General features: G+C 47.1%; 1 protein-coding gene across 1 annotated transcript; it reads left to right on the top strand.

Moving 5' to 3' along the window:
• Nucleotides 1–2,082: 2,082 nt before the first annotated feature.
• On the top strand, nucleotides 2,083–17,917 carry SLC20A1 (solute carrier family 20 member 1). The gene is made up of 11 exons (XM_038753743.1): nucleotides 2,083–2,214; nucleotides 5,696–6,291; nucleotides 6,437–6,577; nucleotides 6,794–6,879; nucleotides 9,481–9,577; nucleotides 12,418–12,537; nucleotides 14,068–14,331; nucleotides 14,458–15,016; nucleotides 15,213–15,398; nucleotides 16,127–16,211; nucleotides 16,722–17,917. Exons 2-11 carry the CDS (start codon nucleotides 5,967–5,969, stop codon nucleotides 16,881–16,883), a joined length of 2,025 nt encoding a protein of 674 aa, XP_038609671.1. The 5' UTR covers nucleotides 2,083–2,214; nucleotides 5,696–5,966; the 3' UTR covers nucleotides 16,884–17,917.
• Nucleotides 17,918–20,142: the final 2,225 nt, after the last annotated feature.

The following is a 20,142-nucleotide window of genomic DNA, read 5'->3' as shown; positions in this document are numbered from 1 at the left end:
GTTTGTACATATTTATTACTCTATTTATTTATTTATCTATTTTACTTGTACATATCTATTGTATTTATTTTATTTTGTTAGTATGTTTGGTTTTGTTCTCTGTCTCCCCCCCTTTTACACTGTGAGCCCAGTGTTGGGTAGGGACTGAATGAATGAATGAATTTATTCCTGTATTTTATTTGTACATATCTATTATTTTATTTATTTTGTTAATGATGTGCATCTAGCTTTATTTCTATTTATTCTGCCGACACCAGTCCACGTGTTTTGTTTTGTTGTCTGTCTCCCCCTTCTAGCCTGTGAGCCCGTTGTTGGGTAGGGACCGTCTCTATATGTTGCCAACTTGGACTTCCCAAGCACTTAGTACAGTGCTCTGCACACAGTAAGCGCTCAATAAATACGATTGATTGATTGATTGATTGATTGACTGTCTCTATATGTTGCCAACTTGGACTTTCCAAGCGCTTAGTACAGTGCTCTGCACACAGTAAGCGCTCAATAAGTACGATTGATTGATTGATTGATTACTGAGCCCTACTGAGAGCTCACCTCCTCCAGGAGGCCTTCCCAGACTGAGCCCCCTCCTTCCTCTTCCCCTCGTCCCCCCTCCATCCCCCCATCTTACCTCCTTCCCTTCCCCACAGCACCTATATATATGGATATATGTATGTACATATTTTTTACTCTATTTATTTTACTTGTACATATCTATTCTATTTGTTTTATTTTGTTAGTATGTTTGGTTTTGTTCTCTGTCTCCCCCTTTTAGACTGTGAGCCCACTGCTGGGTAGGGACTGTCTCTAGATGTTGCCAACTTGGACTTCTCAAGCGCTTAGTACAGTGCTCTGCACACAGTAAGTGCTCAATAAATACGATTAGATTGATTGACTGTCTCTATATGTTGCCAACTTGGACTTCCCAAGCGCTTAGTCCAGTGCTCTGCACACAGTAAGCGCTCAATAAATACGATTGATTGATTGATTGACTGTATATGTTGCCAACTTGGACTTCCCAAGCACTTAGTACAGTGCTCTGCATGCAGTAAGCACTCAATAAATATGATTGATTGATCGATTGTCTCTATATGTTGCCAACATGCACTTCCCAAGAGCTTAGTCCAGTGCTCCGCACACAGTAAGCGCTCAATAAATACGATTGATTGATTGATTGATACTGTCTCTATATGCTGCCAACTTGTACTTCCCAAGTGCTTAGTACGGTGCTCTGCACACAGTAAGCGCTCAATAAATACGATTGATTGATTGATTGATTGCCTCTATATGCTGCCAACTTGTACTTCCCAAGCGCTCAGTACGGTGCTCTGCACACAGTAAGCGCTCAATAAATACGATTGATTGATTGATTGACCGTCTCTCTATGTTGCCAACTTGGACTTCCCAAGCGCTTAGTACGGTGCTCTGCACACAGTAAGCGCTCAAAAAATACGGTTGATTGATTGATTGTCTCTATATGTTGCCAACATGTACTTCCCAAGCGCTTAGTCCAGTGCTCTGCACGCAGTAAGCGCTCAATAAATACGATTGATGATGATGATGATGATGAAGAGCTTAGTCCGGCGCTCCGCACACAGTAAGCGCTCAATAAATACGATTGATTGATTGATTGATTGACTGTATATGTTGCCAACTTGGACTTCCCAAGCGCTTAGTACGGTGCTCTGCACACAGTAAGCGCTCAATAAATACGACTGATTGATTGATGGATTACAGTGCTCCGCACACAGTAAGCGCTGAATGAATGAATGAATGAATGAATGAATCAATCAATCAATCAATGACTGAATGACTGAGTGACTGACTGACTGAATGAATGAATGAATGAATGGGGTTGAGGCTTCGCTGAACGCTCAGAGGACGGGCGGGAAGGAGCGCTAAGCGGGAGGGGCGGGCCCCACGTGACCCCGCCCGCCCCCGCGCATGCGGGTTGGGCGAGGGCTCCGCGAGACGCCGGCCACGTGACCGGCCGACGTCCGGCGCGCGCGGGAGCCCTGCCTATAAAAGCCGGCCCGCGCGGCGCCCCGAGGTGATGGCCGACGCTGCGTGAGGCGGGGCGGTTCTCTGCAGCAGACGGCGCCGGCGGCCACGAGATAAGGGGGGGGGGAGCGAAAAGAAGCGCCGCTCCTCGCCGGCTGGGCGGGAGAAGGAAGCCCGAGCGGCTCCGTTGGGACGCAGCCCTCGCTCCCGTTCCTCTTGGTGAGTCCAGCCGCCCCCAACGGATTGTTTTTTTTTATTGTTTTTTTGAGGGGAGGGCGCGCCCCCCGCCATCGCCTCTCCCTAGCAACCCATCCTAGTGATGGCGGGGGGGGGGGGGAATCCTTTTTTGGCGCTTCTGCGCGCGCGCGGGAAGGACTGTCTTCCGGAAATCAGAGGGGTTGAGGGGAGCCCGCGCGCGGGAGGGGAACAACGGCGCGCGCGCCCCCCCGTCTGCGCGTGCGCCCCCCCCGTCTGCGCGCGCTCGCGCCCCCCCGTCTGCGCGTGCGCGCGCCTTTTCCTCATCCCCTCCCGCCCGCCATGTGCCAGGCCCCCGCGCCTCAGGCCTTCGAGGACCCCCCCCCCGCCCCCTACTGTTTAATAAATACCCTCATTTATTAATAATAATAATAATCATCATCATCATCATCATCAATCGTATTTATTGAACACTTCCTAGGTGCAGAGCACTGTACTAAGCGCTTGGGAAGTACAAATTGGTAACATGTAGAGACAGTCCCTACCCAACAGTGGGCTCACAGTCTAATAATAATGTTGGTATTTGTTAAGCGCTTACTGTGTGCAAAGCACTGTTCTAAGCGCTGGGGTAGATGGTTGTACATATTTATTACTCTATTTATTTTACTTGTACATATCTATCCTATTTATTTTGTTGGTATGTTTGGTTTTGTTCTCTGTCTCCCCCTTTTAGACTGTGAGCCCACTGTTGGGTAGGGACTGTCTCTATGGGTTGCCAATTTGTACTTCCCAAGCGCTTAGGACAGTGCTCTGCACATAGTAAGCGCTCAATAAATACGATTGATGATGATGATGATGATACAACTTGATCAGGTTGTCCCATGTGGGGCTCACAGTCTTAATCCCCATTTTACAGATAGGGTAACTGAGGCCCAGAGAAGTGACTTGCCCAAAGTCACACAGCTGACAGTCGGCAGAGCCGGGGTTTGAACCCATGACCTCTGACTCCAAAGCCCGGGCTCTTAACACTGAGCCACGCTGCTTCTCATAATCATCATCATTAAGCGGCATGGCTCGGTGGAAATCAATCAATCAATCGTATTTATTGAGCGCTTACTGTCTGCAGAGCACTGGACTAAGCGCTTGAGAAGTCCAACTTGGCAACATAGTGAGACGGGCCCTACCCAACGGTGGGCCCACAGTCTAAAAGGGGGAGACGGAGAACAAAACCGAACATACTAACAAAATAAAATAAATAGAATAGATATGGACAAGTAAAATAAATAAATAGAGTCATAAATATGTACATATATATATACAGGTGCTGTGGGGAAGGGAAGGAGGTGAGATGGGGGGATGGAGATGGGGAGAGGAAGGCAGGGGCTCAGTCTGGGAAGGCCTCCTGGAGGAGGTGAGCCCTCAGTAGGGCCTTGGAAAGAGCCCGGGCTTTGGAGTCAGAGGTCATGGGTTCAAATCCCGGCCCCGCCACTTGCCAGCTGGGTGATTTGGGGCAAGTCGCTTCACTTCTCCGGGCCTCAGTTCCCCCGTCTGTAAAATGGGGATGAAGACAGTGAGCCCCCTGTGGGGCAACCTGATCACCTTGTAAATTCCCCAGCGCTTAGAACAGTGCTGTGCACTAGTAAGCGCTTAGTAAATGCTGTTATTATTATTATTATTAGTGTTATTATTCTCTGGGCCTCAGTTCCCCCATCTGTAAAATGGGGATGAAGACGGTGAGCCCCTTGTGGGACAACCTGATCACCTTGTAAATTCCCCAGCGCTTAGAACAGTGCTCTGCACACAGTAAGCACTTAATAAATGCCATTATTATTATTATTATTATTATTATTGTTATTCTCTGGGCCTCAGTTCCCTCATCTGTAAAACGGGGATGAAGACTGTGAGACTATCATTCATTCATTCATTCAATCGTATTTATTGAGCGCTTACTGTGCAGAGCACTGTACTAAGCGCTTAGTCATTAATAAATGATTCTAGACTGTGAGCCCACTGTTGGGTAGGGACTGTCTCTAGATGTTGCCACCTTGTACTTACCAAGCGCTTAGTACAGTGCTCTGCACATAGTAAGTGCTCCATAAATACGATTGATTGATTAAATGATATTAATAATAATGATGGCATTTATTAAGCGCTTACTATGTGCAAAGCGCTGGGGAGGTTACAATAATAATAATAATGATGGCATTTATTAAGCGCTTACTATGTGCAAAGTGCTGTTCTAAGCGCTGGGGAGGTTACAAGGTGATCAGGTTGCCTCCCAGGGGGCTCACAGTCTTCATCCCCATTTTACAGATGAGGGAATGAGGCCCAGAGAATAATAATAATGATGGCATTTATTAAGCGCTTACTATGTGCAAAGCACTGTTCTAAGCTCTGGGGAGGTTACAAGGTGATGAGGCTGCCCCCCGGGGGGCTCATAGTCTTCATCCCCATTTGACAGATGAGGGAACTGAGGCCCAGACAAAAATAATAATAATGATGGTATTTATTAAGCGCTGGGGAGGTTACAAGGTGATCAGGTTGTCCCACTGGGGGGCTCACAGTCTTCATCCCCATTTGACAGATGAGGGAACTGAGGCCCAGAGAGTAATAATAATAATGATGGCATTTGTTAAGCACTTATTACGTGCAAAGTGCTGTTCTAAGCGCTGGGGAGGTTACAAGGTGATCAGGTTGGCCCATGGGGCACCCACAGTCTTCATCCCCATTTAACAGATAATAATAATAATAATAATAATGATTGCATTTATTAAGCGCTTACTAAGCACTGGGGAGGTTACAAGGTGATCAGGTTGTCCCACGGGGGGCTCACAGTCTTAATCCTCATTTTACGGATGAGGGAACTGAGGCCCAGTGAAGTGACTTGCCCAAAGTCACCCAGCTGACAATTGGCGGAGCGGGGATTTGAACCTATGACCTCTGACTCCAAAGCCCAGGCTCGTTCCACTGATTTTACAGATGAGGGAACTGAGGCACAGAGAAGTGAAGTGACTTGCCTAAAGTCACCCAGCTGACTTTAGCTGGGGATTAGAATTTATGTCCTCTGACTCCAAAGCCCGGGCTCTTACCACTGAGCCACCCTGCTTCTCTTACTGTTCTCAACACTGTTGTTGTTGTCTTCCCACAGGATAATAATAATAATGTTTGCATTTGTTAAGCGCTTACTATGTGCAAAGCACTGCTCTAAGCGCTGGGGGGATACATGGTAATCAGGTTGTCCCACATGGGGCTCACAGTCTTAATCCTGATTAATCTGAATTCAGTACAATCGAATGAATAATCCCCATTTTACAGATGAGGTAACCGAGGCTCAGAGAAGTGAAGTGACTTGCCCCAAGGTCACACAGCAGACGTGTGGCGGAGCTGGGATTTGAACCCATGACCTCTGACTCCAAAGCCCGTGCGCTTTCCACTGAGCCACGCTGCTTCTCTTACTCTTCTCAACACTGTTGTTGTTGTTTTTGTTGTTGTTGTCTCCCCACAGGATGAACTTGTCCTTTCTGGGCTCCGCCATGGAATTCTGTTCGCTGCTTCTCGCCCCTCAGAGCCAAAGAAACTGGAGACCAGAGCTGCCCATACGCAGCGTATAGCAGTAACCCCCCCCACCCCACTCCCGCCTCCTCGCCGTAGTTTACAGTATTTAATTTTATACAGTATATTATTTATTATCGTATTTTCATACCTCACGTCCTGTTTACATGTCCCGAGAAGTCGCTAAGTAATCCTCCTGTCCGAAACCACTAATTTAAAGGAAGATGGAATCGACGACGGTGCTGATGACCGGCACGCTTGCTGCTAGGGCCCCCGGTCCGTTGTGGATGCTCATCCTGGGCTTCGTCATCGCGTTCGTCTTGGCTTTCTCCGTCGGGGCCAACGACGTGGCCAACTCGTTCGGTACGGCCGTCGGCTCCGGGGTCGTGACCCTTCGCCAGGCCTGCGTCCTGGCCAGCGTCTTCGAGACCGTGGGCTCCGTCTTACTGGGGGCCAAAGTGAGCGAAACCATTAGGAAAGGCTTGATTGACGTGGACATGTACAACTCGACCCAGGAGCTGATGGCCGGCTCTGTCAGTGCCATGTTTGGTAAGTCACCTTGTCGCGGGGGAGGCGAAGGGGCGTGCCGACAAGTTGAGGCGCGGTTTGCTCTTCGTGGAGATGGGGTGGTGCGCCTATGCCACTGCCGAATTCGGGCACAGGGTAAGTCCCGCGCTCAAACTGTGTTTTTCAGGTTCCGCCGTGTGGCAGCTAGCCGCTTCGTTTTTGAAGCTTCCCATATCGGGTACCCATTGTATTGTTGGTGCGACCATTGGTTTCTCCCTCGTGGCTAAAGGACAAGAAGGCGTCAAATGGTCAGAGCTGCTAAAAATTGGTAGGTACGCTTCCGTTCTTAAAAACTAACGCTGTACTGTTAGCAACTACATACATACATTCTCAGGCCGCCGTAGAAAACAGGCTTGGCCGAATGTTGGGACGAGTGTTTCACCTTGACAACTGGACTGCGATATCTTGTATCACAGACTTTCACCTGTATAACCTTGCTGAGTTGTGTTTGTGTTTGTATTTTTTTTTCTTTTTCCCCCTCCAGTGTTGTCTTGGTTCATCTCTCCTCTCCTTTCTGGAATCATGTCTGCAGTTTTGTTCTTCCTTGTCAGCACATTTATCCTTCACAAGGTAAGCCCCACTTTCCTATTGTCATCTTTCAGTTGGCTTTTGAAGGGGGGGGTTGTACCAATGACAGAGGCACAAAATGAACTGAAACACTGAAAAACTTTTAAAGATCTAATGCTCTGGGAGAGAACAGTAAACTTTCTGTAGCTCTGTTTCTGCATAACGCCTGACCAAAACCCATTTTCTTGCGTTTGAAAGGGTCTCAAAGTAAGAATGAAGTAGGACAAAGATGTTTGGAAGCACTGTGAGAGATTTAAATGCCTTAAGTTTATGGCTTTTTTTTTTTTTTTTTGCATATCCACGTCTTTCAGGCTACCAGTGATGTAAAACAAACTGGGGTTACAATTTTTCTGGGGCTGATGGCCCAAACCAGCTTTTGAGCTGGATTCTCCCCTCCCCACCACCCCACCTCACTCTTTTTGCCTCCAGTTGCCCAGAACTGGTAGAGATAGCTTCTGCCAATGGATACTAAGGGAGCCATTTTGTTTTCTAGACTGCGAAGTCTTTGAAAAACCTGATGGAAAATAAGGTAGAATTCTAATGCAGCAGTTAAAGTGCCCAAATAAAAGTGTGCGTGCACTGCTACAATACCCAAGTGCTACCTTATCTTGTTTTGAGGTGAATGCTTTGGAGCCCTACAATGGAGCCCTAAGAAGCAAAGGAAATCAGTGATGGAAAAATCCTATTAGGTCATCTAGTCCCAGAGGCAGGAATGGAACTGCTTCCTGCCTTTAATTTGTTCTTTGTCCAGTCTAGTTCAAAATGTCTCTAGGGAAGGATCGTCTCTCCCTTCCCTTGTGAATTTCCCCCCTCCACCATCCCCCCCAGTGAAGCGGTAGCTGTGACTTTTTATTTCCTGCATCCGTATGCATAGGATGGTGTAGAATTGCTAGATATGGTACTGACAAACTTAGTACTGTTATACTTAGGTTAGCCCTCTGCAATGGTCCCATGAAAGTGTTATGAAAAAGCACTGAAGTTTAGTCTCCTAGGAAATAAGTATGGTCTCCCAAATCCAAAACAAAGTGAATACATTCAGTGACTTCAAAAATAATGCTCAGATAGCAAAATAAATATGTACCAATACTGAAAGATTTCTTTAGAGTACTTATGAGATCCACATCCTGTTCAAAAAAGGCACTTAACAGCTTTATGTAGGAATGGCATTGTCTCTAACCTGATTATCTTGTGTCTATCCTAATCTTCGTACTTAAATTCCACAATTATTTACAGGCCTGCCATTATGAAATGGGCTTTAATCACTCAAGCTTCTCTACTTCCCTTTTTCCTCTCTCTGTGTAAGCTGGAGCTTGTCTGGAAATGTGAAAATTCAGTGATGGACGATTCGGCTGCATTGCAGAGCTACCAAACCTCTGGAAAAACTAGACATTTATGAAAATGCATTACTTTGTACAGCCAGCCACCTGACTCTGATTCCGTAGTAAATGATGAGCACTAACCCGTCCCTGGTGACACTTTAAGCTCAGAGAATGGGCTAGGGTTTTCTCCCTGAGTTTTTTTTCCCCTGGAATCGGGGTTTGTCCTTCCAGACAGCAAGGCATCTAGACTTGACTCTGGAACCGTTTCAGTGAGTCAGAACAGAACTGGGTGGTTCAATTAGCATAGCCAAGACTCCTTTGCCTCTGGCTTCTAGCTGGAGAAGTTCAAACGTACTTTGTTCTTGCTTTAAGGGTACACGAATGGCTATCCAGCATATTGTGGGGAGGGTTGGAATCTTTGGGTCTTTTTGCTTTTGGTATTTAAGCACTTACATTATGTCTTAAGCACTGCTCTGTGTGATGTAGGAATGGAATTTCAGCATGTTTTCTGAGAAGAAAATGAAGTAAGAGTTAAATTTAACTGAAGATTTGGGATGGCAGTCATGCTTTAGTCTGGTCCAACTTCATTTTTCGCCGTCCCATAACAAAGTTTGGCTTTAACCAGACCGGTCTCACCAAAGACTGAATACTAGGGGTAGCCAACTCGGTCTTTAGGGGCTAATTCCATTTTTGTACTGACCATGATTCGTCATTCTCCTGCTGCTCATCAGTAGCTCCATGACAGCAGAGGAAAAAAACCTGATCTAACTCTAGCAATACTTTAGTGCTCAGTAGTAAGGGTTAGGGAGTACTAAAAGGGTTTTGGATATCAACTGGCCATGATCTTGCAGCCCCAGACTTCTGCAGGCAATTTAAGCTGGCTTTATGCTTTGAATTGGAAATGGCTGGTAGGTGTGGTCGTTGTTAGAGTAACACAAAGGGAACCTGACCCTCCAAATAAAACCCAGCTATTAAAATAAGGGTCAGAGGCAATAGGACAAATACAGGAAGAGGGCAGGTTGGAGAGAAGGAGTAGTAGAGAGGGTGACCAGATGACTGCAGGACTTATTGTCCAGGTACTTGGGGTAGCCCAAAGGTTTGAGGTGGGTTTCTTTTCTATTATGGACATCAGAATGGTTCTTGCCTGCCAGCTCTGCAGAACACTTAGTTTTGGCAGTGGGGCTCAACACTTTGTTAGAAATGGGCCTCAACTTGTGCAGGTCTTCTGGAGGGATTGTAAATTGAAGGGTCTGTGTTTTTTTTGTTTGTTTGGTTTTTTTTTCAGGCTGATCCCGTTCCCAATGGCTTGCGAGCTTTGCCAGTCTTCTATGCCTGCACAATTGGAATTAACCTCTTCTCCATCATGTACACTGGCGCCCCTTGTAAGTCAATTTTAAAATATTTAATATGAAATTTTTGACCAATTTAAAAACCTTCATTAAATGCCCAATTTACCCCTTTTTGCTTTACAGGGCTGAAGTTTCCTAGAAGGTGGCTGGCCTGTGCCCATTACAGAAGGCTGCAGGCTAGTGTACGCTGTTAACCTAGATAGTTTTCCAACCAGAGGCCGGCTCAGACTCTAAAAAAAATCACTCCAGACCTTTCCTCTTTAGTCCTCACAGGAAATACAGATAACATGGTCTTCTCCTTGTCCTCCTCCTCCTCTTCCTCCTTGTCCCTCCCTTCTCACCTGTGATGACCCTGTTGGAATCAGTTGGGGACCCGACTGCTGGAAGAGGCTTTTAGCTTTATACTGCTCCAGTAATGTGAAAACCCAGCCCGGCGACTGACTGCTGTTGGCCTTTATTTTTGCTCCCTAAATTCTGACATAATCCCCCGAGTCGGCCTGGCCAAGGATGGTCTCAGCTGGTGGGAGTGCACTTGGAAGAGGAGGTCCTGCGGCAGAGCGGAAAACCTGGGACATGGAAAAGATTGTCATGTTACCTTAGCATTGGGTTTGGGGCAGGGTATGGATGCCGGGAATATTGCATATTGTATTTAGATAAAGGAATTGCAGTCTTGGGGTGTGGGAAGGGCAGCACAGAGACTTGCGATGAACTTCTTGATAGGTCCTGGCTCAACCGACACAGTTCTTTTACATACAGTAGCTCAGTTGTTCAGGGGCTCACGTCTTAGATTCTGAAGAATTGAGTTCATTGGAACAGGCAGGCGGCTTAACGAACCTGGTCTGACACGATTTCTGTGGGTATCTCAAGGTACCCACAGATCAGTTCCCCTACCCCTCAGGGTGTCTCTAGGGTAGTTCACCAGAGTAGACTGAAGTAGTCGGGATCCTTGAAGGCCAAGAGTCAGGGGCCTGAGCTGGAGAGCCCTCCAAGGTTCCTGCATCACCAATAGGTCAGAGCTGGACCCTACCTGTCTGGAGAGATTGTGTTTTCCAGGGAGATGGGAGTCTGCTAACCCTAAGCAAACTGACCAAAAAATCTCTCCGACTCTTACCGGGATCCCTGGCAAGGGGTGCTCCCTCCTAGTTGGGATATTCAGTGCTTACCATGCACCAGGCGATAGTGTTTCCATTCTTCCAATGATATTGCCCTCTTCGTTTTGAAAAGCTGCCAGGCTCCCCAACTCTAAAATGATCAGCATCATGGAGGAAGCAAGTTTTGTAGATTCTGAAATTGATGGCTATGAAAATGTGACTTCCTAAGATGGTGAAACAAGCTTCGTGGTTTCCTTCAGGAGTCTGACTCCCCCAAACCCATGAGAAAACCTAAGTAACTGGTTCTTATCCCAGTGGATTATAGATAAAAGCTAATGTTTTGGGCGAGGGGGCAGTTTTAAACTGTGACTCATATTGGTTGTCAGGAAAAAATATTAAAACAGGAAACAAATTCTCTGGGTACATCTTCCTCCTGCTGGACTGTAGTGGGCTCCCTTCACCAACTCAGAACCTATTTATAATCTTCCATCATATTAAATCTGGGAATGTAGATATTCATCCTTAGAGAAATGAGATTTTGTATTTTGACTACTTTCCCCCAGCTAACCAATGTGAACTTTCATCTTGGGTTTTTTTCTCCCCCGGATACACCACCAAAAAAACCTGGCCTGTTTCTCCTTTAAACTGGAGAGCTCAGCTGTGTTAAACTGTACTAAAGATCATCTAAATTCTCTCTGTGAACTATGACTACATAAGCTGCCCAATCAAAAACAGACAAGAGGACTTTGCACATGAGTGATCTTTGTGCAGCTAAAATGGAATCAATAAAACTAGGGATAGTAAGCTTTACCATAAATTAAAACTCGAACAGGCCTTGAACCAGAATGAGAAATGATCGACCTTGCCAAAAACCAAATATAATTATGTAAGCAGGCGCAGCAGGTTAATGTCTTCGACAAAAAGTGCAGTAGCGTTTCCCTCTGCCGCTTGGGTACTGATAAGAATGCAGGGAGGAGTAGATCTTGCTGGAGCATATTGCAGATAATGCAGAAGAGTCCATTCTAATGGCCCCAGAGCTAGAAAACAGGTTAAAATAGTTCAGCGTATTGGATAGAGATTCCTGGCTCTTCGAAGTGGTCTTGCCTGCTATATTACTAAAGCTTGAAATGTTCTGAAAGTTTTCCTGGGAAGGGAAAAGGACTGCTTCCTAAACATTTTGAGAGTTTAGGGAATGCTGAGAACGGCTGATTGTCCTGAATGCTGACAGTATTATGGAAAATTAGCCTTTTAAAACTGTCTGGTCCCTATCTTCTCCCCCCTCCCCGTGCCAACACCTTTTCCCCCAAGTAAGTAGAGTTCAGGTGCCCCAGTTCTAAGTTTTTTGCACTGCTATTTGGGTCAAATACAAGGAAAACATTCTGCTGTTGGCAGTTTGCTTTTGATACTGATGTTGGTTGGGGCATCAGCATGTTATCCACTGAGGTCTGGGTTGGGGAGGAGGATAAGACAGTGCTTACAACCTCGGTAATCTGTTCTAAATGGGGGAAGGAAAAACCAGCATGTGAAAGAGCTTAGCTTTTGATGGTGACTTCATCTGGGCAGCTCTGAAGTGGGTTACGCCCTTCAGATTTTTATGAATGATCATGGGATTGTCTTCAAATTGAAGCTCAGATCTTTTGTCATAAGGACTGATGCTGGGCCTGGGAGGTAGCCACTAAACTTGGCCTGAGAAACACATTGAAGAGTTCCTATGAAGGGGGAAATGTTTTTTGGGGGGGCCGTGGCCCTGGGGTTTTCAAGATTGATTATTTTATTTCCTAGTGCTGGGCTTTGACAAACTTCCTCTGTGGGGTACCATTCTCATCTCGGTGGGATGTGCAGTTGTCTGTGCCCTTTTCGTCTGGTTCTTTGTATGTCCCAGGATGAAGAAGAAAATCGAGCGTAAGTAAATCACTTTTTTTTTTTTTTTTTTTTTTCAAAATCTAAGGCCTAACATGTATAGATCTGCTCCTAGGTTTTCTTATTAAAGGCATGGGGGAGAAGAGGAGGTTTGGGTGGGATTATAATAATGATGGCTTTTGTTAAGCGCTTACTATGTGCCAAGCACTGTTCTAAACAATGAATTAGGGCCCCCCTGCCCCCATTTAATGGGGTGAGGACTTCATTCAGGGGGCTTATGGACCTAGGAGGTAGTACTGAGTTTACTAAATTTCCTGGCCTGGGAGAAACAGCCGGAAGACACTTATCCCATTTTAATTAATGCACATACTCATTTTGATTGAGCTCTAGTAGCACAGCCGAGATCAGTGTTGGCATAACAGCCACTAAGCTTGAAAATGACTTCTTTGGAAAGTTAGCCACAGGGTGACATTCTTGACTGCAGGGGATGTTTGTTGCCATAATACTTTGTTGGAAGGCCTGCAACCAGGCTTGCTTCAAATGTGCAGGACGACAGTCCTTGAAGCCCCACTTCTGTTTTCCCCTTTTTTCAAATGGAGTGAGATTCCCAGGTCTGTGACAGTTTTTGGAGTGTGTGGGCCTTTTTTTTATTTAATGGCATTTGAAGGAATAATTTAGAATGAATTTTTGGCAGTTTCATAACACGGCTAAACGCTTATCCCATCTTGCCACCTTAACTTTTTTTTTTTTTGCATGAATCATGTGCCTCCCTTAGCTGCCGAAATTCTGACAGCGAGCAGGTTTCCCCTGTCTTAACTTTGCCGGGTTCCCGAAATCTGTTACACGCGGTTGGATTTAATCCTGTACAGAACCTGAATGACGCAGACTGCAGTAGTGTGAGCAACCTCACAAAGCACTGCGTCATTGCAGCAGAGCTTCAGTGAGGCTCTCTGCTGGCCTAGCAGAGCGGGGCCGGTTAACGGGAACTACAGAACTTTCCAGCCCTCCTGCCATTCCTCCCCCCGGCTCCCCGTAGGCTTGCCGTGAGGCAAGGTCACTTATCAGACCTGTGTTCTGATCCTGAAGTTGGAAACTTGCCGAGAATGGATTTTTTTGTTTAAGTTCTTAACCCCCTAGTGAGGTCTAGCTGAAGAATTTTATACAGTTATGTACTGTATTAGAGAGGATAATTCTGGGTGCCTGGCTACTCGGTTCCCTAAGCGACCATGTAAAGACTGGTGGCAGGTGGCCTATTCTAAAATAAATTGTTCAAGAGATACCCCACAAAGCTTTGAGGCTGCCCCACCCCATGTCATTACTGAATTATGCAGGATGTACTGTTTATTTAATTTTGTTTCCAAGTGTAAAGTGAGTATTTTGCTGGCTGGCTTCCTTTGAAGATTACTGACACCTCTGGATGGAGGGGGGGACCCCATGTCGTGTTATTGAACTGGGGGTGGGACCTGTTCACTTAGCCAGATTTGGGGAGGGGGTGAGACAGGCCTATTGAAAGAGCTTTCAAGGAGAAATGGATTTGGAGACAAGTGTGCTTAGATTGCCGGTTCTTTATAGGAGAAATCAAATGCAGCCCCTCTGAGAGTCCCCTGATGGAGAAAAAGAGCAGTTTGAAAGAAGACCCCGAGGAAACCAAATCATCCCTCACTGCTGAGAATCAGAGTTCCGTTTCTGCCGGGAGCTCTGTGGCCCTCCCTCTGCGGGCAGCCGTGGAAGAAAAAACCGTCTCTTTCAAGCTGGGAGACTTGGAGGAAGCTCCAGAGCGAGAGAGACTTTCAAGTGTCGACTTGAAAGAAACCAACATAGATGGTGCAATGAATGGTGAGTGAGTCGTGTGATCGGTCAGAAGCCGGGGTGGATTTTGACTCCCCAGTTAGGAGACTTGTGTTTGTTTTTTCAACCCAGATTTTTCCTGGATTGTATTAAATATTCTTGGCTTCTTGGTAGGTGCAGTTCAGCTGCCCAGCGGCAACCTCGTCCAGTTTAACCAAGCAGTCAGCAACCAGATGAACTCCAGTGGCCATTACCAGTACCATACCGTTCACAAAGATTCTGGTTTGTATAAAGAGCTGCTCCACAAGCTACACCTGGCCAAAGTCGGAGACTGCATGGGTGACTCTGGGGACAAACCCCTGAGGCGCAACAACAGCTACACTTCCTACACCATGGCAATTTGCGGCATGCCTCTAGATTCGTTCCGTGCCAAAGAAGGTGAGCCCAAGGGGGAGGAGATGGAGAAGCTGACCTGGCCCACTGCGGACCCCAAAAAGAGAATCCGTATGGACAGTTACACCAGCTACTGCAACGCCGTGGCCGACATCCACCCGGCAGCTGATGTGGACGTGAGCGTGAAGGTGGAGATGGGCCACGGAGACCGGAAGGGAAGCAACGGCTCCCTGGAAGAATGGCATGACCAGGATAAACCCGAGGTGTCCCTCCTCTTCCAGTTCTTGCAGATCCTCACGGCCTGTTTTGGGTCGTTTGCCCACGGGGGTAATGATGTCAGGTGAGTTGGTGCATGTTCCCGACCTAAACTGATGCACTGTGGGTTTTGGCCTCTACAGTGGAGCAATTATAAACATCTGGTACCCTGGCCAATTTCATTTGGTCCAAAGTGGAAATTGGCACAAGACTGCCTTGGTTATTTTGGTACTTCCACGTGGCTGGATTAATGGCTTCTTCCCCCCCATCTCTGTTTCCAGCAATGCTATCGGCCCGCTGGTTGCTCTCTACTTGGTCTATGAAACCGGCGATGTTGCTTCTAAAGCGGCCACCCCAATTTGGTTGCTGCTCTACGGTGGTGTTGGTATTTGCATTGGCTTGTGGGTCTGGGGAAGGAGAGTGATCCAGACCATGGGGAAAGATCTGACTCCAATCACACCCTCAAGGTAAGTTGCAACAAGTAGGTAACAGGCTTCTTATTTAGCTTCTCACCTCTGCTTCCACTGTCCTCTTCAATGGATGGCAAGCACTCAGTCCTTCAGAGGATATTTACTATGCTGTTGCTTGCCTCCAGAAGGCTCTTGGACAGATGGATGAGTTGGTTACAAATAGACCCCCCCACCACCCTCCGAGAGTTTTGGTTTTGTTCAATATGGCAGTTCAGATTGGGCGCCTGGCTCATTGGCCATCTAATCGGCTGCACTCAGTTCTGCCACAGTGAGATTTCATTGAGCATTTGGGCCTGAATGCCGCTAGGAAGTTGAAGTCATCTGGCACGAACCTGCTTGGCCGTAGCATTCCGTGGGTCGAGGAAAGTAGGGTTTGTGTGCATGCGGCAGCAGCATAAAACACAGTATTGCATACATGTTCCGAAAGTAGGGTTTGTGTGCATGCGGCAGCAGCATAAGACACAGTATTGCATACGTGTTCCTTAATGTGGGATTTTTGTAACAAGACAGTCCCTATGTCTGACAGGAGAATGAGTGGGAGGGCCATTCAGCTAGGGTCCGGGGATTCTCTCCAGTACCGAATGAGCAGTTGAAACAAGTCTCACGCAGATGCACAGGGACCAGCGGGATTTGAAGCTTTGTCAGCCCAGAGCAAGCTGGCGTCTGTCCTCCCCCTCACAAAAGCGTGGCGTGCTGACTTTTGGAATCCCATCTTGCTCCAACAGTGGCTTCAGCATTGAGCTGGCATCCGCGCTCACTGTGGTAATTGCTTCAAATGTCGGCCTTCCCATCAGTACGACTCACTGTAAAGTAAGTGACGCCCGTCTCCTTCCCGTTGGGCGGTTTGCACTCCGCCGGCGTGGAGTGAACTGTGCCGTTAAAACGAGTTACAGAATTACCCCTGTCAGCTCCAGGGGTTGGTCTTCGGTAATTGCTTGGAAACTGATTGTCTAGAACTTCCTTGGCGGAAAACGTTTCATTTACCAGGAGTCTTGTTGATTCCTGGAGTCCTGAGTTCAAGGAGGTGTGGGAGGGAGGAGTAGAACAGGTCCCTGCTGCTCAAATGGGCATAAGAGGTGGGCTTCTAAGGCAGATCCAAGATCCTCAGTTACTGCAACCACTGTGACTGGGCTCTGCTAGGGCCTTGGCCTTCCTTCCCTCTTTCTCACGCGTAGGGGTCTGTAGGACTCCGTAAGCAGTAATCACTAGGCTGTGTGAACATTGACTTGGCATGCAGTTCTGGGAAACTAGAAGGTGGGGGGGAATCCCTAAAAGCGAGGCTTGAAGACTAACCCCCTGAATGGTTTCTCATCCTCCAAGGTGGGCTCCGTGGTCTCGGTCGGCTGGCTGCGCTCCAAGAAGGCCGTGGACTGGCGCCTCTTCCGCAACATCTTCATGGCCTGGTTTGTCACGGTGCCCATCTCCGGAGTCATCAGTGCTGCCATCATGGCCATCTTCAAATACGTCATCTTGAAAATGTGATGCCATTAACGCTAGGACCACACCTGCACATTCCTATCCCCCACAGAGTGGCTAACAGTGTTTGAGGGGACTCGAAAAAATAGGTGTATTTTTCAGAGTCCTCGAGTAGCAGGAGGAAGAGCAGTTTCCTTGTGCTAGAAGAGCTTATTTGCTAAATATGACCCGTCTCCAAATTAGCTGTATAATAGCTGAGTTTCCACTGATAATCATTGAGGTTCCATTTCCTTCTGGGCTGTGAATTACTGTACATAGTTCTACTTTTTATCAGGCTTCATTTCCATTATGTCTAATGTTATCGTTGGAAGATGATCCCTTACGATGTCTTTCGCGGACTTTCAGGCTGGATGATGGCAAAGAAATGGGGGTCATTTGCTTTGCTAGATTCACCAACCTTTGCTGAACTGCACAGGGGCCACCTATTTTTTTTGTGTGTCTATTTTTTTTTATACTAAAGTCTCCCCAAGGTGGGGATGGGGGAGTCCTGAGAGCTGCAACATGTATTCCGTGCGCGCGCCACTTCCAAGCAGCGACAGGTTCCCTGGTGTGAAAGTCCACTCCTGAAGGCATTCTAGGGCCGGGGACAATGAAGTGAGCTGCAATCTGTCCAGCTTTGCCAACATTTCTTTCAGTGAATGTGTTGTTACTGCTGGGGCGGGGGAGGTAGGGGAAGGGGGAAGAAAAAAGGCCTTATGGCAATCTTGTGTCCTTTCTTAATATGTAAAATCCTAGTTTTAAGCCCTAATTTAGGAGGCGAGGGGAAAGGGAATGGGAGAGCAAGGGCCTGGGGCAACTCCGTGGGCCATAAATGTGGTTCTGGTCTTGAGTTTCTCACCTGTCCGCAAGATCGGTCCTTGGAAGGTGGGAACTGGTGCCATCCCTCCCATCCTTCCTTTCCCCTTGGCTCTTGTAGCTTAGTGAGGTGGGTGAAAGGAGCAGAGTGTAAAATTCACACATTAAATGTGAGACATTACAGCCTTCCGTGCTCATCTGTCTACCTCTGAACAAATAAAAAAGCCTACCTTTTCTAGAAACAATTTAACTGTCAATTTATTATTTTTTTTTTGAAGTGGTCTGTGGATTTTTGACTGAAGTATTTCCCCGCCTGACGGCTGTGGGAGAGTAAAGACGAGAGGAGGCCTGACCTGGGGGTGTCAGTTCCCTTACGTTTACACGTTCCGGGGCTGTGGTCTTTAAACTCAGGTCCCAGCCATTCTTGGGACTTGCCAGTTTGACAGCCTCCAACGATATTTTCCTCCCAGAATGGTAGCTGACCTGGGGTAAGAGTGGGAAACATTGAAGTGTAATCAGTGGATCACCTTTTCCTATGACCTTTAGCGAGGCACTGTGTGTCCCTGCTGTACTCAACCTCCTCCCCCTTTTAGACTGTGAGCCCACTGTTGGGTAGGGACTGTCTCTATATGTTGCCAATTTGTACTTCCCAAGCGCTTAGTACAGTGCTCTGCACACAGTAAGCGCTCAATAAATACAATTGATGATGATGCTCTTGGCTGTGATCTTTTCAGCCCCAGGCTAGGCCAGTGCCTAGGTTGTTGCTGAACTGATTTTTTTCAGTCTTTTCCTCACTGGGTCGAGAATTACGTACGACAAAAAATCCCGAACGGGTTGTTGGGCATTGGAACAGAAGCAGCATGCCTAATGGATGGAGCAGGGGCCTGGGAGTTAGAAGGATCTGAGTTCTAATTCCGGTCTGCTGTGTGATCTTGAACAAGTCACATAGCTTCTCTGTGTTTCAGTTCCCTCATCTGTGAAATGGAGAGTTTGACTGTGAGCCCTATGTGGGGCAGGGACTCCATCCAACCCGATTATCTTGTGTCTACTCCAGTGCTTAGAACAGTGCCTGGCACATATCATCATCAGTCGTATTTATGGAGTGCTTACTGTGTGCAGAGCACTGTACTAAGCGCTTGGGAGCTTAGTACATAGTACTTATCAAACACCATTATTATGTTATCAGGACTGGGCATCCCCATTGCAGCCTCCTGCAGCAGGAGGGCTTTGGGCAGGTTTGGAAACCGGCAACCGTATTCTTTCCTTATCCGCCCCTCCTTTATAAGCAAGGGTTTGGGGTGACTCGGTTGTATTTATTGAGCGCTTACTGTGTGCAAAGCAGTGTACTAAGGGCCTGGGAGACTAAAGGAGTTGGTAGACCTATTCCCACAGGGAGAAGCAGAAAGCTTTCCCTGCTGAGCTGTCTGGGATTTGCTGCAGTATTGGAAATGTGCCCGAGGGGAGGCTGTTGGGCCTGGGCCAGACCCATAGCCTTTCTGGAACTGTAGGCCAGTTGAGCAACCGTTTAACAGGCCCTTACTGTACAATTTTTTTTCCCCTCTTCCCCTCCTGGTGCCATCGAGTCAGGCTGGCTGGTCATCCACAGACCAACCTCACATCTGCGTTATAGTAAAATGGCAGCTCTGGCCAAGAAGGCAATACAAGTCAGACGGTTCTCTCTGGTCCAGATGCGTCGGCTATAAATTAAGACTAAAGCCAGAGAGTGGCCAAGGAGAGCTGCCAGTTACATAAAACCTGTGGGTCTCCCTGGCTGCAGCTCACCTTGTTGAGAGGAGGAGGCTTAAAACAGCTCACTTCTTAGCTGGCAGGAAGTGAAGTGGGTTATTTTCATTCTCAATTTCACCCCTCACCTCCAGGTGATATAAAGGTGGCAGTCACAGCTTTAAATATTGCTCATTAAGCTGGATTTTGGCACACCCAGTAAATCTCAGGGTGGGAGGGAGAGGAAGCGTGTGTGCCTTGTGACTGGACTCAAGCCCAGTCTGGGTGCAATGAATTAGGCCACTCTGCATCTGTCAAAAACATCTTATCGCTCTTGCCTCCCGCAGCTCCAAGGACACAGAACATTTCCATGGCCACCAGAGCTTAGCCTGAGGAGCAGGTTGCCAATAAAACAGGGCTTTCCTTTTAATCCCTCTTCCCGGATTATCTCGCCCTTTCCCCCCGATGCGTCCTTAAATTCTGGGACAACCAATAACATTTTTTTTGTGCAGAGTCACTGTGTGCAGAGCAGTAGAGAGTGCCAGGGAGAGTTAGTAATCAAATAGGAGGGAAAGGAGTCTACTATAATGCCATATAGCAGACATATACCTGCCTTCAAGAACCTTACAGCCTAGCAAGGAAATCATACAGTAAATTCACGGATAGGAAGAAGGCAAAGTGGATATGTGAATGAGTGAACACTTAAGTGATGGAGTTTTTAAGTCAATGTTTAGTGGTAATAATAATA

Source organism: Tachyglossus aculeatus, chromosome 11 (assembly GCF_015852505.1).
Source record: "Tachyglossus aculeatus isolate mTacAcu1 chromosome 11, mTacAcu1.pri, whole genome shotgun sequence".
NCBI classification, from domain to species: domain Eukaryota; kingdom Metazoa; phylum Chordata; class Mammalia; order Monotremata; family Tachyglossidae; genus Tachyglossus; species Tachyglossus aculeatus.
Note: the sequence above shows the minus strand (reverse complement) of the source record. Positions and strands in the feature narration are given on the sequence as shown.

Excerpts from the sequence above, each read along its gene's own strand:
- SLC20A1 (XM_038753743.1), top strand. The coding sequence starts at position 5,967 with ATGGAATCGACGACGGTGCTGATGACCGGCACGCTTGCTGCTAGGGCC. Across the intron at positions 15,017-15,212 it reads CACGGGGGTAATGATGTCAG|CAATGCTATCGGCCCGCTGG; the intron begins GTGAGTTGGTGC and ends CTCTGTTTCCAG. Across the intron at positions 15,399-16,126 it reads ACTCCAATCACACCCTCAAG|TGGCTTCAGCATTGAGCTGG; the intron begins GTAAGTTGCAAC and ends TTGCTCCAACAG.